This window comes from Lontra canadensis, unplaced genomic scaffold (genome assembly GCF_010015895.1).
Source record: "Lontra canadensis isolate GAN:19392208 unplaced genomic scaffold, GSC_riverotter_1.0 scaffold67, whole genome shotgun sequence".
NCBI classification, from domain to species: Eukaryota; Metazoa; Chordata; class Mammalia; order Carnivora; family Mustelidae; genus Lontra; species Lontra canadensis.
In genome coordinates this window covers 10,173,599-10,200,290 of record NW_022631061.1, presented here as the reverse complement: position 1 = coordinate 10,200,290, position 26,692 = coordinate 10,173,599, and the positions used below count along the sequence as shown (strand labels likewise).

Below are 26,692 nucleotides of genomic sequence, written 5' to 3'. Positions count from 1 at the left end.
AAGATCCATGAAAAAGCCAGTTAGTTTCTCGGGAGAGGAATGCTGAATGACAGGCTGGGAGAAAGCAAATCCTGGGGATCACGTGATAGCATAGCCATGCTGACGTGGATGCCAGTGAAAATCAAGGCTTTCAATGAGCAGAGACCATTAAGGAGGGCACTTGATGGAATGAGCACTGGGTGTTGTATGCAACTGATGAATCACTGAATTCTACATGTGAAACTAATAATGCACTCACTGTATGTTAACTAAATTGAATTTAAATAAAATTTTTAAAAAATGAGCAGAGACCAGAAGCACAGCCTAAACCGGGGCAGAATGAGACACTGAGTCACAGAGAGGAGAGGATTCTAGGAACATCTATTGGTAAGGTACCAAGACACCTTGCTGATAAATTTGTCTTAGCTCCTGAATAACCTTCCAATATCTCATATATCACAGTTTCCAAATCTTTATTTACTTGCATTTACAAAAAAGTTGTTATCACTTGAAGTGAATTTGAATGAATCTCTATTCCTTTCACCCCAAAGAGTTTAATACAGTGCTCCATAAAAATAACACTAAAAGAATTACTTTTAATGTGATCAAGACTTATAAAAAATGTATGTGTTTTGAATTATAAATATGACTTAAAAAAAGTAAGGCACTACAGCAGAAATACTAGTAAAGATTAAAAAATGATAAGAAATATTTAAGGGATAAAAATCTCCCTAATTCAATCTCATACTAATAGTAAAACAAATAATAAAAGAGCTAGAGTAAATTTAAGTACAGATATCATAAACATTGGTCTGTGCCTAAAATTATTTAGTTTTACAAATTATTTAAGGTTTAAAGGTCAAAATTCTGTGGAACATGTTTACCTTGAAGAAAATCTGGTTGATGACACAATATCAATTTACTGAGGACAGAATATCAGTGTTAGGGGGGCGCCTGGGTGGCTCAGTGGGTTGAGCCGCTGCCTTCGGCTCAGGTCGTGATCTCAGGTTCCTGGGATCGAGTCCCGCATCGGGCTCTCTGCTCGGCGGGGAGCCTGCTTCCCTCTCTCTCTCTCTCTCTGCCTGCCTCTCTGTCTGGTTGTAATCTGTCTGTCAAATAAATAAATAAATCTTTAAAAAAAAAAAAAAAAAAAAAAGAATATCAGTGTTAGGACCATAGCATGGTCACTGAGGCTCTGGACATCAAGCTGATAAAGCTAGGACGAGCGGTGGTAATACTGAAGTTAGCAAACCACGTCGTGGATTAAAATGTTTGTCTTAATGAGCAGTAGCCCTGAATTCATCGTCTCATCTTTGTGTCGAGATGATGCTTACTCTCTGGAAATGAATCTCAAATCAGAGGTTGCCGACTGAAATGAGAAAACTAAGTGGGCTGACGTGGGGCTCAGTGACTCTAGTCCCTTAGTTCTACACACATGATCTTTCAAAGAAAGAGTAATACGCACAAAATTTATTTATGAGGTGAAAAAAGATTATGCACATCTCCTTTATAAAGGCTTGCACAAAATCCCAGTAGCCTATTGTACGCTATGTGATGCTTATACGCATTTCCCCCAATTCAAATGCTGGTCCTGATTTCTTTTTTAAAGATTTTATTATTTATTTGAGAGAGGGGAGGAGAGCACAGAGGGAAAGTGAGAGGGAGAAGCAGACTCCCCGCTGAGTAGAGAGCCTGAGGTGAGGCTCGATCCCAGGACCCTGGGATCATGACATGAGCTAAGGCAGACACTTAAACCACCCAGATGCCCCAGCTCGCCCTGAACTTGTATCCATCGCAGTACTTACCTGCGTCTCTGCTACCATGTTCTCATCGGGTTTTAGGTGAACAGTGAAGGCCTCTCTCATCTCTCTGATCCCATCGAAGATTACTTCAATGTCAACAATATGCTGGGTTTCTCCCTCCTTAAACTCAATTTCTACAAATGCAAAAATCACAGATTTAAGTCTTTCTCATAGGAATATGTGAAATTTTTGTCAAGCTTTCTTGACAGTGACTCACAATGAGGAAAACATTGTACACTGTGGCCCAGTATATTTATGTGTGCGTGCGTGCGTGCGTGAATAAAATAGAATCACCAGTTTGAAAAACATCACTTATTTTTACTGTATGCTTTGTATCTGAATATTTTCTGTTCCATTTCATCTGAAGAAAATTCTAAGCAGAAGCTGCTAAATTGATTTGTTGACCAACAGTTTGAAAAAACACTGAGTTGTGGAACAGATCAACAGTTCTAATACTGAGGCATAACCAGATTAAACCAGCCTCTCGTTTCCAAAATTTCTGAACCTGGAGGACACAAATCAGGTGACTACAATTGGAGGTATTATGGAGTGTGAATTGCATTTGCATTATATATGTGTGTGTGTGTGTGTGTGTGTGTGTGTGTGTATATATATATATATATGGATAATTGAAGGTGGATATACAATTGTTGAGCTTTTTAATATTATATCAAATTATATTTTAAAAAGACTTCCTCTATTGTTGATGTTAATTTTGGAAATTTAAAAGTTTTTTTGGGCAAATGTGAATGGTATGCTCCCCTTAATCCTGTCCCTCCTCTCTAAAAAAGTTTGCTTCATTGTCATGAAAGTTAAACTCAATTATGAGAGTCCCTTTTTTAAACGAGTCATTTCAAAAGTCTTAAAACATTAAAGATTAATTGATTTTATTGAACTCAAGAGTCAGCAGCTGCCCATACCATGAGACTTGGAAAAACTCTTTTGTTAGTTTTACTATACCTCTTGAAAAACTGGCTCAGAAGAGAAATTAAAAAATATAATGCATAATTGTTCTAATTAGAGAAGATAGCAGATGCTGGTTTTGGTGTAACTGAAGTTCAATCATTATAATTCTAAATTATAAATCCTTTAAAATGTGGCAGAAGAAAATGTGTCTCCAATGTGTTTTTCTTCTGCTACTTCTATTTTTTATTGTCAATTATGAAAAATATTTTTTTCTTTAAAATTGAGTGAGCCAGATTCCTCTTTAAAATGAGTTCTGTTTCTAGATATAGCCACTTTCCACATTAGCCTTGCATGTTCTTAGAGTTTATTAGTCTTAGATTTTTCATACCCTGAGAGGATTTCGGGTTCTTATATCAGAGGATGAAAACATCTGTTCATTTCTGGCCCACCAATTTGTTTGGTATGACTTGTGTGACATTTCATTAGAAAATTAGTTTCTAGGGGTGCCTGGGTGACTCAGTCGGTTAAGCATCTGACTCTTGATTTTGGATCAGGTCATGATCTCAGGGTTCTGACACTGAGCCCCATGTCAGACTCCATGCTGGGTGTGAAGCCTGCTTATGAATCTCTTTCTCCCTCTGCGTCTCCTCCCCATTTGCACTCTCTCCCTTTCTTAAAAAAAAATAAATAAATAAATAAAAGAGAACATTCGTTTCTAAAACCAAAAATATCTGAGGATTTCATAGGAAAATACTTAAAGTTATTTTTTGTATTTTCCTGCCTGGCCAATGTTGGCTGGCTAGGACAATATAGGCTTTTCTCAGCAGGGAATGGATTTTCTGGTTCAATAATATTCCTATCTTGTCATTTCCCCTTCATATTTCCTTCATTCATTGCTTGTCTTACCCTGTAAGCATTCAAATTTTGTAACCCCCAGAATTATAGAAACCCAATTTCTAAGAGGTTAAAAGCTTAAGTATTTATTTTAAATATTTATCTATTTATTTACTAAAAATTTAATTAATTTATTTATGTGAGAGAGGGAGGGAGAGCTAGAGCATGAGTGGGGGTGGTGTAGGGCGACAAGCAAACACCCCACTGAGCAAGGAGCCCAATGCAGGGCTTGATCCAGGATCCTGAGATGGTGACCTGAGCTGAAACCAAGAGTCAGACGCTTATGCTCAATAGACTGAGCCACCCAAGCATCCCTTAAATATTTAAATTGTTGTTTTCTTACAGTGTGCAGATTAGATGATAAAATAGTTCAGTCTCCTCAATTACTTTAGTCTTTATCTGTCATTTTAGATACTTTTAGCACAAAAATATTTCAAGTTTTCTTCTATCTTTATTATTTCTGTTTATTTTTAAGAGACTGACCTCAATTTTCACCATAAGGGAGAAATTAGAATATGGGTCAGGAGAGATTAAATTTTTATCATAAGCATTATAAATAGCATGTTTACATTTATGGGATAAAAGAGACACAAGCTGATTTCCTGCCATTTAACCTTTTTCTGACTTCATTGGTCAGTTTACCACAGAGGTATAATTTTTATTTATCCTTCAGCAAAAAGAATTATTTTGTTTCTAAGAAAAACATTTTCTGTTAAAGGTCATATTGCCCATCTTTAGAAGATGTTTCTTTCATGTAAAGCTTGCTCTTGCTCATTATAGAAAGACTGATTTTAGATTTTTCTAATTTAGTGCCTAATCAGTGTTTCTCCTCTTTTGGGTTGTATGTGATTTCGTTCAAATATATTATCATTCTCTGTACAGAGAATATTCTGAGGATAACTTTGAAACTCTACAGTAGTCAAACTTTTTACCATAGATGCAAAGAAAACAAGCTCCTTTGCAGAGGATGGTTTTGTCTTCTTGTCTCATCAACTTTATTACGGACTTAGTAAAACTTTTCTAAATTTTTTTTTTCACAAGTTACAAGATCAAGATGAATGTCTGGAGCTTTACAATCAAGAACTAAAGATTGTTGGTAGTAAGAAGTATGAAACTAGAAACAAAGTGGATAAATAGAACTCTACACAATTTATAAACTTAACTTTGTACATCAGTTTGCATCTATTCTGTCAGCAGATAATCCATATATATAGAGAGAGAAACTTTGATTTGTACTAATTACTCATAAAAATAAATGGCGAAATAGTCGAAAAATTTGAAGAAGGAGGGGGATGGATGAAAAGCACCCATAATGAAATCCTAAGGCCCAGATAATCCATGGTCTTTTTGGGTAGCATTCCACCAGACTCTTACTGCTCTCCATTAACATAAAATTTTCTACCTTGAAGTTTTAGATCATTGATGTTCTGTAAACTAAAAACTATCTCAGCTACCATGCATATTTTCAGTGTACTAGAATATTCTAGAATAGGTATAATTTAGTAGCGGCTTGCCATAATGAAGGTAAAGCCTCTTAGTAAAAGTAGACTCAGAACAAAAGGTCATCTAGTCTATTCAAAATTTCTCTAAGTCCTCAAAAGCATAAACCCTGTAAGTCAAAAAGGAAAATTCTGGAACTAAATTCTACTGCCATTATTTTTCTGATGGAGATTAATGTAAAGGAGTATGTCTATTTTTATTTCAGTTGGAGATTTCTCTTCTTCTTCTCATGGGCACCAGAGCCAGTATAGAGTGTGAGCACCACCCACCTAGGGACAGACCCTCAGAACCCCCATACCTTCTGACACAGGGTGATAATCTTCTCCAGAGGTAGCGGAGCCATCCTTGGTGTGGACTCTCACAATGGAAACCTTTGAAGTATCTCCTTGGCGAATCACTGGAATTTTTACAACCACTGACTGTCCCAGTTCTTTGGGTTCACTGACGCTAAATTTGGTTTCTCCAAATTTAATCACAGTTTCTAAAATTGTGGGAAACATGAACAAACTAAAATGTAAAGGAAATGCTTTACATAAAAATAAAAGACATGTACTCCAGGTGACCTCTATGTGCCATCAGTCTTACAGGAGTGGGTCCCTGAGAGTGGGAAGGGAGGGAGAAACTGCTGGCCCGGGGCTACCACCACCCTACAGAGGGTATGAACATATGCGATTTAGCATTAGATGTAAGGCATATTTTCCAACATCAGCTTCTAATTTTTATGGTCTATTTGGTTCCCCATTTGTCTTAGTCTTTTTTCCTATTTCTCAATTGCTTTAAAACCCTTGAAAGACTGAGGGGTTTATTTTCTGAGCCACCTAAAATATTAACATAGATGGGTTTCAATTCCCAATTTACAGGTGAGGATGAGAAATAACTTCTTACTATCGGTGTCATCTTGGATCCTTATCAAAGTTTCATTTTGCTCCCCAACTGCAGCCCCAAAGGGGGAGTTGCTTTGTGGGGTGCCAAGAACCAGGCGGAGCTCCTCGACCTCCTCATAGAGTTTGTCATCCATCAGCTCAAGGACACAAGGCTTTTCAGTCTCACCTGGACCAATGATAATGACAGCATGTCAGTTACATTGCGTCATGACATCCCAATCACATCCCAGGCCCCAAAGGATTCGTGTGCTACTAGAACATAAGCAGCAGAGGGCGAGGATATTGCTTTTTCCCCTGCTGCACCAAGAGTACAAAGAATGTGTGTGTAATAAGCCCCCAATAAATACTTGCTGAATGAATGACTAAATGTTTGAACATATGTAGTGAAAGCCCCTATCTGTATGGGAAATTTCTCCAGTCTGTTTTTAAGTTCTGTCAGCCATCTTAGAAAATAAGTGATAAAGAGAAAGTACCAATTTTATGTATGAATTTCTAGCATTATGATTAGGAAGCAAATTTACTCACCTTGTACAGGATGATCAGAGTTAACATGATCACAGGACTAGTTTCCAGTACAATTACTGGATCACAGTGATCGAACACTTTAAGGCTCTGAATTCATATTAAAAGTGTCATCTCTATTTCCTTTCATTTCTCTCACTTGAACACAGTATCCCAGTATTGCGAAATCTACACATTCGCTATACCACCACATACGCTCTGAATAAACAATACCGCACATCCCTACAAATCAATTCATAAATTACGGACACCAAAAAGATGTTGATTCGATCTATTTCACCTCATTATCACACAGTGCACACAAAACCACCTCATAAGCCTGTTGAGGTCAAGAAGGTATATTTTCCCGATATGTATTTCTCATCAGCAATATGGTTTCCTCAAATTCCAAATAAAAATGTCAAGCTCCACCTTACCAGGAAGAAACGTGATGATGGAGCTATCCGTGTTTGGACGTTCCTCAAAGTCCGTCATCACCTGCGCAGAGCCCTGCCGTGTGTAGCATCTCACAGAAGACCCGTAGTGAAGGTCTCCACTCCTGTGGACCACTGCAACAATCTGCCCGTCATTTTCGTTGCCAGTGTATACTCGTTCTTTGAACTGCATCTTAGGCACTGCAAAGCAAACAAACATATGGATCAAGGTGACCGGAAATTTCCTTAAGGAAAATGGCATTTCAGAAAGCAAGATTTAGTGGAGAGAGTAATGAAATAGAAGTGAGAATTGGGATTCCAGTTTCTACCTAGTCACTTGACAATGTGTTGGCCTTAAGCAAATCACTTAAATAAATTGTTTTGATTTTCTTATCTTTGAAATTTGGCTCTATTTCATGGAGTAGCAGATGCAGGGAAATGCTAAAAAGTAGATAAAACCAGAGACTTTGAGATGTCTGTATCTATATGTGTTGCTTAATCATGAGCTTCTCAGAATTTTTGAAATTTCTGAATAATTTCTGAATTATTTTCAAATAACACTCAATATTGTGACACAATTAGAAGCGTAGTTTACGCAGACCATGTTAGAAACATTGATAATGAATATAGTATTTTCTATCTATAATGTAAATATATATAAAAACATTTTTGATAATGAATATTATGTATATATTTAAGTGATACTGATGAGGGGTGAATTAAATATAGGTCTCATTAACAACAGGTTACACTCTCCTAAGCAATGTCAAGATCATCGTGGTTGAAAATTATTCAGAATCCCTTCTGAGGATGTGTCAGAGAGCCCTACCGCTTGTCCAGCAGCTGCTTGTCTTAGAACTATGATTTTGGCACCTTATTAGGGAAATTTCAGGAGTGTCTGGGTGTAGGTGATGATAGAAAGTCTTGCACTGAGAAGTGGAAAAAGACCATTACACATGGTTCCACCTATGTATGGTGAGGGAACTCTTGAGACTTAATCAGGATATTGCTGGAAATCTCACTTTTTTAATTTGAAAGGACTCCCTAATTTTATCAAAATGGTCAGAAGGAGAAATGAAGACATGGTCAGACAGGGTATCATTATGGGTTGAATTGCTTCCCCTCCAAGTTTATTGGTTAAAGTCCTAACCCCCACAACCTGAAAATGTGACCTTATTTGAGGCTATTGTCTTTATTGAGGTAATCAAGTAAAAATGAGGTCATTAGACTGAGCCCTAACTTAATAGAACTGCTGTCTTTATACACAGGGGAAATTCAGACACCGTGAAACACAGAGAAGATATAATGACACAAAGGGACAAGATGGATATCTACAAGCCAAAGACAGGCATGGAACAGATCCTTCCCACACAGCCCTCAGAGGAAACCAACCCTGCCGACACCTTGATTTTGGACTTCTAGCCTCTGGCACTGCGAGATGAGAAATTTCTGAGTCTGTAGCACTTTGTTATGGCAGCCCTAGAAAACTTATACATGTATATAAAATCCAGTTCATCATTTCACTCAATCTGTATATAAACTCTAGCCTATAAATTTACTTATCATTGTAAATTAATAAACACTCACAATCTGAGACAGAATCATTTATGGACACCGTGGCTTTGCTGGGCTCGCCGAGGGCAGCATTCATAGGCATACGAAGCACCAGTTCAAATTTCTCAATTCCCTCCAGCACCGGCTGCCCAAGGTCATCCAGGATGATAACACGAACGGTCTGCATGTTGACTCCAGGTGTGAAATCTAAATTCCGACTGATTCCCACGTAGTCTGTTCCAGCTATACAGGTAACAAAACAATTATTCAGTCGGGGACTGACTAAACTAAACAAAATTATGAGAAGCAAATTATGTAGATTTAGTATTCTTTTTAAAAAAATACAGAGACCAGTATAACATTACAGTAAATACATTTAATGAAATGCAAAGGATTAGTATCATATTGGTTTTTGAGATTGTAGAACAAAGGTCAGGTTCTGAAATTTATTTTATATATGTCTAGTGAGTTATTTTAGCTTTAGTTATATAATCTCTCTATCTTTATTTTGGAATTCTTGAATGGAGGTAATAAAAATCAGGTCTGACGAGCCATGAGAGACTGTGGACTCTGAGAAACAAACTGCAGGTTTTGGAGGGGAGACGGGAAGGGGGATGGGTGAGCCTGGTGGTGGTTATTAAGGAGGGCACATATTGCATGGAGCACTGGGTGTGGTGCACAATGAATCTTGGAACACTGAAAAAAATAAAATAAAATTAGGATGTTAAAAAAAATCAAGTTTGAAATAATCAGCACACCAATCATATATGTGATTATCATAAATGACCTATGAAATATATACATTTAAATATTGTTAACATCAGTTAAATATCTGTATTTATTTTCCAAAGCTACAAGAGAATATCCTACTTAGATGTGTTTTTGCCTGTTGGCTAAAGAAACACATTTCAGGTATAAACTTTTGTCCCGCATGATCCGCCCACATTCACCCCAGGCAAGGAGAACAATCCTTTATTCTCAAAGATATATTTTATTTTTGGCTTATTTTTTCAGACCATGGTGTGTAAACCTAGTGTTGACACCTCCATTTATGTCTAAAGTAGTTACAAACAAAACTGTCAGTCAATCTTTAGGCACCACATTTATAAAGACTGGGAGTGGGTGACAAGGGTTTAATATTATTGCTTCTTTGTTTTCGTAACTTCTGTTCTTCTAACTCTCATTTTATATATATTCTCTTTACTTCTGAATACACATCTATGAGTGTATCTGCCCTTAATTCACTGTTTTAAATCTCTGAATCTCTTTGTGGTTCTTCTTATATTTATCTTTTCTGCTGCTTCATCTTTATTCTCACCTCTCTCTTTGAATTTTTTCTTAAGAATAACTAATTCGGTGAATCAAATGCTTATTGGACATTAACTACATGCAAAGCATCATGCTGGTTCCACTACATGGTATGGCCCCTGCTTGCCTCATGTGATAAATATGTGCCATGTGTGTCATGTATGTATGTGTGCACGTGTGTGCACATAAGAAAGTGTGTGCACATAAGAAAGTGTGCAGTGTTGGCAATTCAGAAGGGATAAAAAAAGGAAGTTTCTAATCCCATGCTTATCCTAAACTTTATGATCAACTCTTTGGAGATGTAAATTCCAGAATAAAAGGCAAGTGCATCCTGGCTAGCATAGCTTATATAATGAAGTGTGTGGAAAAGCCTTCAGATCTGAACTATTTTGGGGGGCATCTAGTTAAAATGAGGAGGGAACTAAATTGGAGATGCACATCTGCACAACACTTACACATCATTAGATTTCTGTGAGGGTGGCCAGCATGACCATTCTTGTGCATACCGATGCCACAATATTCAATGATGTTAGGTTTGCCAAGTGGAGAGAACCAAATTCATGTAAATACAGGCATTAGGATTTAGGGTTATTGACTTACATGTTTGCAATATAGCCTCCGATTTGTGGCTTTTCAATGTATTTTCTCACAGTAACACACAGAGCCTAGACTTACCTACGATATAATAATAATTTCAGAAAAAGCTCCATTCATCCAGACTGCTTTCAGAGGCGTGAAGTAGTTTAGCTTTAAAGTATTTTGTGTCAAGTTGAGTTGAACCCAGGGGAACAATCAAAAGATCTGCTGTAGGAAACCGCTCACCGTCAGCAGAGGGAGGATCCGTTTTCCGGGATCTCACGGTGACACTGGAAGACCTGGATAGGTCCGTGCCTGTTCTCCACACCCGCACCTCCACGTAGCCGGCGCTCTCGTCCACAGGGTACTCGACGTCGCCAAAGTAGAAGACAGGTTCTGAGAAGAAGAAACGGTGCCTTGGTGGGTGATTTTTTTTTCCATCTCAAGCCTGACTGATGGAATTTCAGAGAAGAGTTAGCTTCATTTTACTGACTCTTTTCTATCATATTTTCTCCTTTCAATTAGGTAACACCCCTTTAATCTGTAGATTTATATAGTTTTCAGGTCAAAAGATCTCTGCTGAAAAACAAAAAGTGCTTTGTGGAACATTCTCATCTTGAGGCTTGAGTTTACTTTGTTCCCCATCTGTGGGATTATAAGTGGCTCTAAATGTACTTCCTGTTCAGTTTAGCAAGTAAAATAACACCCCAAAAGAAACAAAACATGCAGGCTGAAATGTGGTAAGTTTGGTCTGACTGCTCATTGTATCGTCACCTGGAGACTATTTGCAAGACAACATCTTCTGGTCCATTACATTTGGCCTTAATCCAGTGTATCTGAGTCTATAATAACCACTGCAGAGTTACCATCTATTGGTACAACTAGACTAAATATATATGATTACCAGACCTGAAGGCTTTAGGGAGACCCGGACACGATTGTAGGTTACCTACAGAGATTTGGGGGTGCCTTATACCACCTGAGGATCCACTAGAGAAATAAGCTCCTACCAAGGGATTTGTCTTAAACATATATGAAAACAATGTGACTTAGGTCATGAAGGTAGGACACATGCTTTGGAGACTATGTTTTTCTCTGGTATTGGTGATGAATTGATCCAATCATCATCACTCTGTCTGATTCCTCCTGTGACCGACAGTTTGACAGCTTACTGTGTGAGACAGCTACCAAAAGTCACAGCGGTAGCAATTAGCTGAGTAACAATGGACACTGAGAGATGATTCATGAGCTGACTTATAAAATAACTTACTTTGAAATATTCATAGCCCATAAGAAAGTGTAGAAATAATAGAGAGGGTATATTTTCACCCACTGAAAGTTTATTTTATAACCAAACCTTGACAAAGATAAATTAATTTTAGTGTAGACACAGAATAAGAGCCCTTTAACTTGAGACATTTTAGTTATCTCCATCTGGTTTCACAAGACTCAAAAGGACTGAGTCTCAAAGAATCATATAGTTTATCAATGTTTGTAAAACACAAGACCCTTAAAGAGATGACCATTATGTTTCAGAGGATTTAACTGAATTACTAAACACGCAAAAATCAAGCAAAACCCTACAGTCACAGCTTACAATCAAAGGCAATCCATTTGATGCACTGTTTAAATGGAGCATAAATTCTTTATTTTTCTGACCCAAATAAATTACCTCTATTAAAACTAGAAAATTAGGTTTTCTTTGTTCTTCCATATGCGGGGGGGCGGGGCATAATAAAAAGCATGCAATTTCCCTGAACTCTTGAACAATATAAAACCAACCCTGGACATTTTGTTTGCATATTTCGGTTCACGGGGTGATAAATCTGCCCAGGGCATACTCTAACCTCCTTCTCATCCTTTCAACTTGGACGGTGTTAGGGCAAGTGAGTGTGTGGGTGTACAGATGAAGGTGTTAGTTGATTAACCTTAGTCAAGGCAGACCTCAAATACAAGCCAATAAATTCCTTACATTTCTCACACCTAAGCAGGGGGCAAAGGTGAAGACAGAGCTCTGAAAATGCTTATTTTGACCAGATGGCCAAACCAGGCACATCCGTGTTTTTTCAAAGGCTTTTAACACTATTATGGAGGCTTGATCATCGGCATCCGACATGATCTCTGTCTCTTCACATTTCTGACAAACCATATCATCATACAAGTTAGGTTTCTGAGTTATGGGAGAGAGCCATGAAGGGTGGTGGTGGGGGGGGGACCTACACAACAGGGCCTCCTATCTTCTGATTTCCCTCCTTCTCAGATATATTGAAGTGGGACAAATTAAATCATGTAAAGGACTAAGGCTGTTAAACACTGAATGGGCTACATATCAGAGACAAACTGAAGCAAAACATATGTGTGTTTAGACTCATTTTGTTAACAATGTGTCAAGTAAGGGCGCCTGGGTAGCTCAGTGGGTTAAGCCTCTGCTTTCAGCTCAGGTCATGATCTCAGGGTCCTGGGATTGAGCCCCACATCAGGCTCTCTGCTTGGCATGGAGCCTGCTTCGCCCTCTCCCTCTGCTTCCCTCACTGCCTACTTGTGATCTCTCTGTCAAATAAATACATAAAAATCTTTAAAAAAACAACAACAACAATGTGTCAAGTATTTTTATGTTATAGTTTAATGGGTAGTTCATATAAGGAAAATTTTTAGTAAGTCCTATGTAGTACTCTGAAAATTATGTCAATCAGCATAAAGAGTAATGATAATAGTTACCATCTTAGAACATGAACTATGTGTCTGACATATGAGCTTTATAGGTGTGTGTGATTGTGTGTGTGTGTGTGTGTGTGTGTGTGTGTGTGTGTGGTATGGTGTATGTGGCAGAGAGGGGGAGAGAGAGAAGAAGACAGAGAGGTGAGAGGGTCTGGCATATGTAACAAAGTAATAAAAATATTATTTATGTGACTTGATACAAATAGTATTATCATAATTGTCTATTGTTTAGTATGTTGTCACCTCCAGCAGAAAGAAAAGATGGGAAATGGAAAAAAAAGTTTTAATTCTAAACCTCTCAATTTTACTATAGCAACCAATAGAACGCATTAGAAAAGATACTTATTTCCTTAAAATTAATTTGTTGAAAATTGGTAGATTTATGTGATTCCTCCTATGTTTCACTGATGACAACTAGAAAATCGATTTATTAATCAATTGTAATCATTGCAGTGAATGTACAGAGTGATTAATATGATAAGCTTAAAACACACTTCAATAGCTTTTACAAGAAATAATTCTTGTTAAGAGCCTAGTTCCTTAGGATATGAATAAAAATAAGTGGCTAGACATTAGTACCTCTATTTTTTCAGTGTAGTTGAATGAGAACTGAAAAGAGTAATCATTATTATTATTTCAGTTTTTCAATACCTTGTCAAAAATCTCTACAACATAAATATTGTTTATAATTGTTACCATTTGGACAGAATCCCATGTAGTATAAATGAGTTAAAAATCCTTCAAGCAGTGAATTGAGTTATAATCACTCAAGATGAATGGCAAGATGTTCCTGGAACATTTTAATGGGTAGCTAATAAGCATGTAAAAGGAAGCGAAGGATAAATAAACCAAGACTGCCAACAGCTGAAGAATTCCTACGCAGAATCCAGAAGAATTGCTTGTTCTGAGAAATTACTATAATTCTGAGCAAGATTTTAACTCCCCTTTCTTTGGGAACATGTTTGTTTTTGTCTAGGAGCTTGGTTTCTCTTAACAGTTCACTGCAGACCTTTGCCTTAGTTTTTTAGAGACCTACATTACAACTTCAAGTACTTTAGGAAAAGCCTATTTCTTCTGTAATCAGATCTCCAATAGGCACTGTTCTGTCCATGTTCGTAGTCTTAATGGAGAACACAGTCGGTGGCTGGTATTATGACCTGGAATGAGAGAAGATTCTAGCAAAGTCGTGTATTCTGCAGTCTGCACTGCAGAATAATAAAACCGTTATTCCTCACCACTCCAGGATGCATTAATGACACTCCAGAATGCATGCTTATTCCCTCTGCAGAGGCAAGATAAGTTATGCCCAACTAGTGTGTGTGTGAGCAGTGCAAGGGAGGTTTTAATTTAGCCTAGTGAAATTTATAAGGGAAGCCAAACTATTCTCTGTATGTTTTGTGGTGTTACTCTTGTAAAGGGCACAGATGAAGATACCTTCTACAGAAGAGTCTGTGTTAGCTCATTAAACAATAACACGCTTATAAAGAATTTACACACTTAAAAAATTAACATGCTTTTCCAGGTGTGGGATACTTTCACCACAAAGAGCAGGGATAGGATCTTGTCTGTTTCCTACAAATATGGTTGATGAGAGGCTTGGCAAGCCATATAAGACACACTTACACACCCGCAACAAAGACAAAGGGAAAATAACTTAAGTTTTTCCCCACAGGGAAAAAGTAAACTTTTTTTTTTTCCCGCTAAGTCTATGGTGTCTAGATTGATGTTTACAATTACATTGTGTCTCATGAGATGAAAGAAATAGGTGCCAGTAGTAATTGCTATCTGGAGCCAAATCTTATTTACTCACGTGTACACGGACCATCAGTCAAGGAAGCTTTGTAGTTCTATTGAACATGTTTGCTTAGAATGGAATAAAATGCAAACTTTCTTGCTGTCTTTTGGTTTAGTGCTGAAAATAATACAGAGAAACTTTCCTAAATTATTTAGAATTCAGGTCTCTGTTCTGAGCTCTGGACCTTAATAGGTAGCTGCCTGCTCGGTCCTGGGCACCTCACAGCAAACTTCTTCCAAACAGTCAGGAGAGTCACCTCCGCTGCCTGCTCCTGGTTTCTCTTGGTTTCAAGGGCCACCTTCCAAGATCTGGCCAGCACACTTGCCATTTTAATCTCCCCCACACCCACTTAACCAGGCTCTTACCCAAAAAGGTCATCCCTCAAAGCAAATTTCATCATAGTAATCCAGCTACAGAAAACCTGTCAATGTTCCTCACTGTTCTTAGATTGTTCACAAATTCCTTAACATGGTTGACAAGACACTGGAGAGGCTCTGGTCTCAGTTCACCATTAGATCTCATTTTAGTCCCCCTTCTGCTCAATAGTCTAGTGTCTTGAATGTCTTAGAAGTGTTGTTTCCAGACTTTGCTGTAGCATTCCCATAGTTTTGCACACTCCTTTCTGCCTCCTGATGCGGGTAACCCCTGCTCCTTCCAGGCTTTTGCTTAGAAGTTACTTGTGCTGGGAAGCACCCTGTCTTCCCCATCAAAGCCCCCATTCTCTCCACAGGTGGAGTCTCTGAGTTTTCTGAGGGGAAGAATTAAGCCTCCTTCATTCACTGGTGTTTCTCCAATACTTAATATAATGGATGCTTAGCAGTAGGTGCCCAATCAACATTTGCAGAGTGAAGGAATATCAATAAAATAGGATTTTTTTTTTTCAGAACAAATGAATAAATACATCTTAGTGGTGGGTGAGTTAGAAGACTACACTCTTGGGGCACCTAGGTGGCTCAGTCAGTTAAGTGTCTGACTTTTGATTTCAGCTCAGGTCACGATCTCAGGGTCCTGGGATAGAGCCCCAGGTTGGGCTCCCTGCTCAGCAGAAAGGATGCTTTTCCCTCCCCCTCTGCCGCTCTCATTGCTTGTGCTCGCTCTCTCTCAAATAAATAAATGAAATCTTAAAAAAAAAAAAAAAGAATTACCTAAGTTTTAAAAACTGAACTGATGCTAGGCCTCACCTCCAGTTTATGGAATTAAAATTTCCAGTGGGCACCCCAGGCAGCAGTGTTTTTCTTTTTTCTTTTTAAATGAAAAACAATTTTTTAATAGTAGTTTTCAGTTCACAGCAAAATTGAGCAGAAGGAAAAGAAATTTCCCATATACCCCTGACCCCTTCTTACACTGCACCAGTATTTTTAAAAACCTTTACAGGTTTCAGCAATCTGTATGTTGTTTTAGCTCATTTTCATGTCTTTAGCAAATAATGACTACTTGTTGGATATCACACTAATTGTTCTGATTTAATATCTTCATCCTCATCCTCATGATTACCTTATGAGGTATGAGGTATGTGAAATCTTGTTTTCACAGAGAAGGAAACTAAGGATGAAGGAGGCTAAGAGATTTGTCCAAAGTCACACATGAGGGAAAAATGGTAGACACCCATTTTGGTAGACAAAGTCCAAGCCCTTAACTGCACTAATTAACGTCAACTAAGGCAAGAGAGGAGTCATAATACAAAAGGTTTTCAAGCACTGGGTGATGTATGGAAGTGCTGAATCACTATACTGTACACCTGAAACTCATGTAACATTGACATCTGCTTAAAGGCAGCTTTGTGATTTTATATCTTACATTCTCTAATCTAGCAGCAATGATAGATTTAAAAAAAAGGTTTCATCTGTACTGTCATTTGCAAATATCTTCTCCCATTCCATGGGCTGCCTCTTTGTTTTGTTGACTGCTTCCTTTGCTGTGCAGAAGGTTTTGATCTTGATGAAGTCCCAAAAGTTCATTTTCGCTTTTGTTTCCTTTGCCTTTGGAGACATATCTTGAAAGAAGTTGATGTGGTTGATATCAAAGAGGTTACTGCCTATGTTCTCCTCTAGGATTCTGATGGATTCCTGCCTCACGTTGAGGTCTTTTATCCATTTCGAGTTTATCTTTGTATACAGTGTAAGAGAATGGTCGAGTTTCATTCTTCTACATATAGCTGTCCAATTTTCCCAGCACCATTTATTGAAGAGACTGTCTTTTTTCCACTGTATATTTTTTCCTGCTTTGTTGAAGTTTATTTGACCATAGAGTTGAGGGTCCATATCTGGGCTCTCTACTCTATTCCACTGGTCTATGTGTCTGTTTTTATGCCAGTACCATGCTGTCTTGGTGATCACAACTTTGTAGTAAAGCTTGAAATCAGGTAACGTGATGCTGCCAGTTTTATTTTTGTTTTTCAACATTTCCTTAGCAATTCGGGTCTCTTCTGATTCCATACAAATTTTAGGATTATTTGCTCCAGCTCTTTGAAGAATACCGGTGGAAGAACTTCTCAAACTCAACACACACAAAACAGATAATCATATCAAAAAGTGGGCAGAAGATATGAACAGACACCTCTCCAATGAAGACATACAAATGGCTATCAGACACATGAAAAAATGTTCATCATCACTAGCCATCAGGGAGATTCAAATTAAAACCACATTGAAATACCACCTTACACCAGTTAGAATGGCCAAAATTAGCAAGACAGGAAACAATGTGTGTTGGAGACGATGTGGAGAAAGGGGAACCCTCTAACACTGTTGGTGGGAATGCAAGTTGTGCAGCCACTTTGGAGAACAGTGTGGAGATTCCTCAAGAAATTAAAAATAGAGCTTCCCTATGACCCTGCAATTGCACTACTGGGTATTTACCCTAAAGATACAGATGGAGTGAAAAGAAGGGCCATCTGTACCCCAATGTTTATAGCAGCAATGGCCACGGTCGCCAAACTGTGGAAAGAACCAAGATGCCCTTCAGCGGACGAATGGATAAGGAAGATGTGGTCCGTATACACTATGGAGTATTATGCCTCCATCAGAAAGGATGAATACCCAACTTTTGTAGCAACATGGACAGGACTGGAAGAGATTATGCTGAGTGAAATAAGTCAAGCAGAGAGAGTCAATTATCATATGGTTTCACTTATTTGTGGAGCATAACAAATAAATAGCATGGAGGACATGGGGAGATGGAGAGGAGAAGGGAGTTGAGGGAAATTGGAAGGGGAGGTGAACCATGAGAGACTATGGATGTTGAAAAACAACCTGAGGGTTTTGAAGGGGCGGGGGGTGGGAGATTGGTGGAGCCAGGTGGTGGGTATTAAGGAGGGCACGTATTGCATGGAGCACTGGATGTGGTGCAAAAAGAATGAATACTGTTACACTGAAAAGAAATAAAAAAAAGGTTTTCACAAGGTTTATTATATAGAAATACCAACATAACTGTACAGAGATACACACGTATGTATGTTTATTATATTTCATTTTTATCAGGGCACAACTGGAAACAATCTTCAAATCTATCAGAAGCAGATTGATTAAATAAATTACAGTTCATTCATAACGTGTCCTTAAAGGTGATTGTGATTTTATATTTTACACTCTCTAATCTAGCAGCAGTGACAGATTAAAAATTAAAGGTAATATGCCATTTCTTTTTGGTACCTTTGATAATTTCCCCCTTTATTGTTAATCTACTTGGTAAGGAAAGGAAGAGCTATGCTTAAAACAAGATAAACACCTCTGTGAACTAAAAAGGTACGAGCATCACAGTGGTGTGGAGCCAAAGCGAACGGTTGTGTTCATCTCTGAAGTCTGAAGACAGGCTGTAACTCAACATTTAAGGTGAGTTAAGAAACCAAATGAAAACATAATTCAAAAGTGAGGGCAAAATATAGGTATTTCCAGGCAACAAAGATGAACAGGTTTTTACTTATCTTCAGATGCACACTGAGAAACTGCTAAAAGCACAGAAAAAATAAATAAATTCAAAGGGAAGAACTGTACATATAAGAACCAATAAAATATGCTTGTAAATCCAACTAACAATTAACTATAGATGTAAGTAATTATCATAGTTGATATTTTTCAATGGCATTATTGACTAAAGTCCAAATATGATTTAAAGCAAAATCATTAATAAAGAGGAACTCTATATATAAACAGACAGTTCACCAAGCTTATATCATAATCCTGAATTTGTACTGAAATATATAAAGCAAAAATTGACAAGATTACAGAAACATATTGATTAATCTACAATTATAGTAGGCTTTTTTAATTGAAAAACTCTCAAAAAACAACGGATGAGTCAGAACAATTTGTAGAAATACAAAAAAAATTGCAACATAATCTTTGCCTAATCTATGTATGAATCTGTGCTCCCCCAAACAGAAGATTAGTATACAAAATAAATTAAAACTCCCCTGAATCTATTTAAAAATGTCTTTCTTTTTTTCTGTTTTTTGTTTTGTTTTGTTTTGTTTTATTTTGGAGTAAGAGAGAGAGTGCATGCAAGTGAGGAGGGACAGTGGGAGAGGGAAAGAGAGAATCTTAAGCAGGCTCCATGCCCTGCGCACGAAGCCTGACATGGGCTTGATCTCATGACCTGAACTGAAATGAAGAGTCAGACAGTTAACTGACTGAGTCACCCAGACATCCCTACAGTAAAAATTCTCACAGCAAATGGAAATATTGGAGTTATATAAACGCTCAAGTCTCAGAAGAGGAAACTTCCATTGTTATGTAACCTTAAAATGAGACATTATTTAAAACTCATAAGATTGGCAAAACCTAAATAGTCCAACAGGATGAGAAAGCAGACATTATCAGATGCTGCTGGTGGGAGGGCAAATAGATCATCCAGCATGACCCATCAATCCTACCTTTTGGTAAATATCCTACAGAGGTTCTGCACATGTCTACTTAGAAACATTTATAGGTATGTTTAATGCAACATTATCTATACTTACAAAACAAGGGGAAAACCCAAATGTTCACGAGTAAGGGAATGGATAATAAAAACTCATTTAAATGTAATGACTAAGTTGTACACCTGAAAATAAAGTAGTATTGTGTGTCAACCATACTAAAACAAAACCAAACTAAAAGCCACACTCATCTAAATGCATCAAAATAACAGATCTTGAAAACACCGTGCTAATTTAAAAAAAAAAAAAAAAAAGCAAGTCGCAGTAGACACATAACCAATTCAGGATCATTACGGTTTGGGGGACTCTGGTAGTTGACTGATACCAGACAGGACTTCCATTTACATGAAAACTGTTTAATTCCTTTGAAAGATCTGAAGCAACTATGAAAATAGTACCATTAGTTTTAGATGAAGTGCATGTTATCCTGTGTTATTTTTTTCATTTCTGTAATAAAAAAATTTTACATGATAGTTATAGAATGGTATGCATAAGATAATTCATTGTATTAAAATGTATGTGTGTGTGTGTGAATGTGTGTATATATATATATATGTACATACATATATATATATGTATATATAAAAGATTTTATTTATTTACTTGAAAGGGCGAGAGAGAGACCACAAGCAGGGGGAGGGACAGGGAGAGGGGAAAAGCAGAGTCCCCATGGAGCTGGGAGCCCGATGTAGGACTTGATCTCAGGACCCTGGGATCATGACCTGAGTTGAAGGCAGACACTTAACCAACTAAACCACCCGGGTTCCCTATATTGTTAATGCATAGAAAAATAGGTTAGAATATATGTCAAGCTGCTAACCGGTTATTTCCTAGGAATGGGATTATGAGGAAATTTGACTTCCTTTGCTATATGTTTCTTACAGACATTAATTACATACATACATCTAACTTTTTTTTTTTTAAGTAGCACATATTATTCTGTAAATTAGAAAAATAAGGGGGAAAAGTGATGAACTCTCTCCTATAAATAACATCTTCAAAAATTAGTTTTAAATAATTTTGACTGGGCCTTTCTCTACTTTTCTTTCAAGAAATACTTTAAATATGTAAGCATACATTCTTAAGAATGACCTCATACCTAGGCTTTCAAAAGCACTTTCAAGATTCTTGTTGAAAAATAAAGTTCAAATGTGTATTTAAGGGGAAAGTTTAGGAGTATGTATCAGTTTAAAGGCATGTTTTGACATTTCTTTTTCTTGCCAACTATAATTTTCTCCGAGAGAATAAAGAAAAGTCAGTACATGTCGAGAATGTTGATAATTTGAGGACTGAATCTTCCCAAGATTTCAGCTGAGAATATATGGCGAGCCTTTCTCCAAAAGGATAATGTTGTCAGAGATTTTATTGTCCATCTAGTTTCACTCCAAAGCTCTGATTTTGTCTTTTCCAAGGTCTATACAAGTTTAAGAGTCTCATGCTCTACCAACTACCAACTGAGCTAGCCAGGCATCTTCTATTTAAGTTTAAAATAAAGTTTAAATGTTATGGTCATTGGAAATTTCCACCATCTGGTAGTATTTGGAAGTCTTCCTGAGTGTTCTTCATTCAACAAATATTGTTGAGCATCCTGCCTTCTAGGAGGGTGTTGTGGGGGTTTTTGGGTAAATTTTTTGTTTGTTTCTATCCTAAATGGTATACCGCATAAACAGAAGGGGAAGGAAAAACTGGTCATGACCCACCAATTGACTTCTCAACCCAGTGGGATGTAATTTACAATTCCCTAAACGTCACTCTTTACTTATGGCAAGGTTTCCCAAAGGTGGTCACAACTCTGTATTGCAAGTCCCCGAGGGGTTTTTAAAATGTAAATTCCTGGGGTCTCACCTCAAATCAACCAAATCGAAATCTCCAAAAATTTAAACTGTCTCAGGTGAACAGCCTGCACACTGGGGTCTGAGAATCACGGTCAGGAAGGGGTGGGGGCGCGAGGGTGCAGGGACCGCACCAGGGTGACTGGTGTTATGCGGCAGAGGTTCCCCGTGGGTTGTAGTATGCTGGAGGCAGCAGGGCTGCATCCCAGACAAGAAAAAATGCTCTGTATTCAGTCTGAGCAGGCTTTGACAGCAGTGAAAAAAGGGAGGACATCTCAGAAGGATTCGGAGCAGCCAAGTCCTGAGCATGCGTGGTGGGTTAAAAAGAAGTTTGGCTCACGGATACGGAGTTCCGGAGGGCCCGAAGATGGGGGCCGAGGTTAAGGTCACAGCCTGCCGTGGCTGTGTGCGTTCATCCATCAATGCCAGGAACTACGGCAGTCACTGACCATTTTTAAGTGAAAGTGACACAATCAGGACTTGATTTACAAAAATGGAGTGGGGGTGATTGACGCAGGGTGAGACTAGAAGCTGGAGAAGTGTTGGGGAACAGTGGAGGGAAGAGTTAGTGAGATTGTAAGATAGGGCCTGAAGGTGGGAAAATTGAGAATTCAGCTTCAAGACGAGTTTCAAAAATAGTGTGGCAGTGCTTTGTGATCAATTAAATGTGGCGGGTAATATGAAGTGGATGAGTAGGGGATATCCAGTGTGGCCAACGGGGCAGCTTTTTAAAAATATTTTTTATTTTTTAAATTTTTATTAACATACAGTGTGTTGTTAATGGGGCATATTTTTAATTGTGAAGGGCATCCCTGTTGTCATTCATAGTTGCTTTTGCCAACCGACGGCTCTGTCCCATAACCATTCTCTCTACTTTCATTTGCTATCTTTCTCAAAACTCCTGGATGATGTGTATCTTCAAAAACTATATTCAAACATGATGCACTCACGGCTGTGGATCCTTCCTTTAGGGCAGATTAAGATTCCCAGTGATTTGTGGTTAAGGGGCCTGATGAGCTTCTTCACAGAGATAATACATTTAATTACACCTGAAGTTACAAGTGCTTGACTTGTCACAGGCTCTCGATAAACATTAATCATTATTTTCACTCTATCTATTCATTATATTTTACAGATACTTTCTACTCATACGTATATTGTTACATCTAATGATAAATACTAGGCAACTAAATGATATGTAGTGTGAGAAAGGATATTTACTTATGGCATCTGTGTGATAGAAAAAGATGTTACAGCAACACCGTGGAATACCATGGAGCCGCCACAAAGAATAAACACGGGGGTGCCTGGGTGGCTCAGTGGGTTAAAGCCTCTGCCTTCGGCTCAGGTCATGATCCCAGGGCCCTTGGGATCGAGCCCCACATCTGGGCTCTCTGCTCATCAGGGAGCCTGCTTCCTCCTCTCTCTGTGCCTGCCTCTCTGCCTACTTGTGATCTCTGTCTGTCAAATAAATAAATAAAATCTTAAAAAATAAAAAAGAATAAACAGGGTTTATGTATGGGGGCATAAAAAGTTTTTCATGATATATTACTCTGTGAAATAAACATAGCATGAGGTAATATGTAGAATGTGATCATGTAGTAATAGCAAATACTTATTTTCAGTGCGTCTGAACTGTTCCAATACACAGATCTCATTTAATCCTCCCAACTACCCTTTGAAGTTAAGTACTATCACCATCCTCACTTTATTAATGATGACAGCTAATCAAGTCCAGACATTTAAGATCAATAGCCAATACATGAAAGGAAATCAGACTCTCTGCTTCTAGAATATATGCTAGTTACCACTTCACTGGTAATAGCATTAATTACCTCTAATCAAAGTGAAAATAATTGTGTGCATGTAAATGTGTATATAAAAAATCCACACATCACACTCAAGTGACCTCAAGGAAGAGGTGTGGGTTTGGTGAGAGAGATAGCCAGATTCTCCCCCTTTAGTTGATGTACTTCTTTTTAGTATCCATGTAATACTTGTGTAATAAAAAGTCTAATACTAAAATGAAAGTTAACCTGCATAACGTACCTCCTTTAAATACAGCCACAAAATATTATTAAAGAAAAAAAAATTCGAGAGCAGAAAGTCTTTCCTTTCCTGTTAAAATCTGTAAAACATTGTGTTACTCTTAACAGTTTCTGGCATCTTTACAGACTTGCTGTGGTATCTCACAGTGTTGTGGATGAGTACACTCTCGAGGGAACTGGGCAGTTATTTCACCTTCAAAGAAACCATTATCTCTGAGTCCCAAGGTCCTGCAAAATTTCTTTCCTTTCTACTATATAACCTACTCCAAGTTGACAGCTGTCAAGCCAGTCCTGCCCCTAACACTTCTCACACTGCCCTTGACATGCTATATTCAAATGACTCAGTCACTCATTCGTGTCCCTCATTAGATCTTCCCAAAGGCAGAAACCATGTATTGTTCATCTGTAAACTCCAAGGAGAAGCATGCAGCCTGATATAGGAGGGGGTCTTCGAAAAATGTGTGGAGACATAAGCGAAGAGGATTAACTGCTTCTAGAGTTTCTTTTCCAAAGTAATCATTTGGGCTCCAAAGCCCATCTTGTGAGGGAGAATACACCAATTAATATTAGAGTTAATGTTACAGTAATATCACAAAATAATTGCCACATTTCTCAAGTGTCTGCCTCTGCCAGTCACATTAGAAGGTTTAGAATCATTTTTCTTCTTTCTCTGAAAACAACTAAAGTACCTGGAGAGGTGAACATTTTTTGAATATTTTCTTTAAAGATGCATAATGACAGTCTCCATGAGTGACAAGACAGGAACACAATAGTCTACGTAAGAGAAAACTAGAATATTAGAGCTCATTATTCCTCGGTTGTGAAGATAGATTCTTTCATTAAAAAAAATCATCATAGGAGGGAAAGAAAATGAGGTATCACTTAAAGCTTAAACTCCCCATATCTTGAAAATTGTTACTGCTCCAAAAACCACCGATCAGAAGGCAAACATGTACATTTTTATTCTTACTGACTAACGTGAACTCTACAAGTAAGATTTCAGAATCAATGGAGACTCTGACATCAGGGTGATTTATGTGGGAATCCCAACAGCTGAACGAAGAAAGATTATGACCAACATAATGTCAAACACAATCTGTGTGCGGTCTCAGGAATAAAAGCATGTGGTTGACACTTGAAAAATAAATAATCTTGACCACAGACTGCTCAACAATTGACACTTGAAACATGCCCGCAGGCGGCAAAGGAAAGGACTTCAGAATGAATAGCCAAAACTACTCCATTTCAAGCTGAGAGGAATGCGCTCCTTTATTCTAAGGATCCTTCTTCCTTGTTCCTCCTTGTGAGGGCCACACAGTAGCAGCTTTGCCTCTGCTCCATCGCTTCCAGCACAGATCATGAAAGGGGTCCCAAGAGTCTTCTATCCTTTTGTGTTTGGGTGTTGAAAAAACACAACTGTTCCACAAGCCACGGGTGCTAGTCTCTTTTTAGGCACTTCTGAAATGCCTGCCATTGGGGAAATCAGCCTCTTTGGTTCTTGGCTTTCTGGTCTACTACATGGGGATAATCCAGGTGGGTCTGTGTGAAGTCGTATCACCAAGCTCTCAGGTCTGTGCACATTCTTCTTGCCCTTCTTGGAGACGGGGGTTTTCCTTGTCAATATGACACTAGTTGGCAGTGATTTCCCTCATTTAGCATTCACACAACCTGTTCATGCTTACTTCCTGCATTCGTTATTGAAAAGAAAATAGTTGCTTCCTCTCAAGGAAAAACAGAAGACCGTTCTGTCTCAGAAATGGTTTGCAAACTAAGGATAAACCCTAAACCAAGATGATAAAAATGTGGACATTATGATTTTTCATATGACTTCTTACATTTAGATAAAACGTACTTGGTAACATCCAGGACTCCTAAGGTAGCACCTTGTTTCATCATTCAAACATGTGTTTTGTTTTCATTTATAGAGAATCAAGACTAATTTTTTTTAAAAAGTAAAATTAAAAAATAAGGCCATAGGGGTGCCTAGGTGGTTCATGAGTGTCTGACTCTTGATTTCAGCTCAGGTCATGATCTCAGGGTCGTGGGATTGAGCCCTGCATCCAGGCTCTGTGCTCAGTGGCACGTCTCCTTAGGGTTCTCTCTTTCCCTCTCCCTCTGTCCCTCCCCCAGTCTGTGAATGCACTCTCTCTTGCTCAAAAATAAATAAAATAAAATAAAATAAAATAAAATAAAATAAAGCCATATCGCCTCCTAGGATGTCTCCATACACCCTGAGTTGGGATTGAGGGACAGTCGTGGCTGAGATGTGTAATCTTAGTGGTTACAGGGTAGCTCAGAGAGGAGGTTGGTAATAGAATCGGGCAGTTAAATAAATGGCTTATATAGGGAAGCTTAAAAGCCAATTCAAGACCATTAGTGTTCAGATAAACACAGTGTCACTTAAGAAGCTGCTGAGCATCTCTAATCTAACCGCTAGAGAAACCGGAGCAGACAGAGCTGTCCAGAGCAATGGCAATGCCTCTTTGCAACCTTTAGGTGGGAGACTAACATTGGTTGTCAGAGAAGGACCTCAAAAATTCAAGTGAGCTAAAAGGTACACATTTTGTTCTTAAAATGTACACACTTTGTTGTTTTAGCATTTTGTAAACACATGAAATGTATATATTTTTTATAACTAGAGCTCTATTCTATTTTTTTTTCATATTAAAAAAATAGTAAGTAGCCCTGGTCAGCCTGCCGTATCTAGGTATTCATTCATTCATTCATTTATTACATATTTATTGAACACCTATAATGGGCTAAGCACCATGCTTTGTGCGAGCCGTACCAATGGAGACACAGCCCTCATCTTTGAAGAGCTTCTGGTCTAGTAGTTGAAGCAGAAAGTAAATACCCTATTGCACTGTTGTTTTGACAGTAATAATAATGCTAACTAAACATACCGTTATTCTAAGTACTTTATATATATATTAACTTATTTATTCTTCATAACAGCCCTAAGAGATAGGTGTTCTCATAAGGTAACTGGGTCTCGACAAGTGATGTATCTCCTAAGACAAAGCCAGGACTAGACACTGGGCCGTCT

At 38.1% G+C, this 26,692-nt stretch overlaps 1 protein-coding gene across 1 annotated transcript in view; it reads right to left on the bottom strand.

Annotated features, from left to right (window-relative positions):
- FREM2 (FRAS1 related extracellular matrix 2) overlaps window positions 1–26,692 on the bottom strand; it is a 152,969-nt gene that overhangs the window by 24,965 nt on the left and 101,312 nt on the right. Inside the window, exons 7-12 of the mRNA XM_032880117.1 lie at window positions 10,585–10,734; window positions 8,488–8,697; window positions 6,904–7,101; window positions 5,967–6,131; window positions 5,380–5,562; window positions 1,785–1,915 (exon numbers count right to left, since the gene is read on the bottom strand). Of these exons, the coding sequence (XP_032736008.1) occupies window positions 1,785–1,915; window positions 5,380–5,562; window positions 5,967–6,131; window positions 6,904–7,101; window positions 8,488–8,697; window positions 10,585–10,734 (1,037 nt within the window). The remainder of the gene's footprint in view (window positions 1–1,784; window positions 1,916–5,379; window positions 5,563–5,966; window positions 6,132–6,903; window positions 7,102–8,487; window positions 8,698–10,584; window positions 10,735–26,692) is intronic.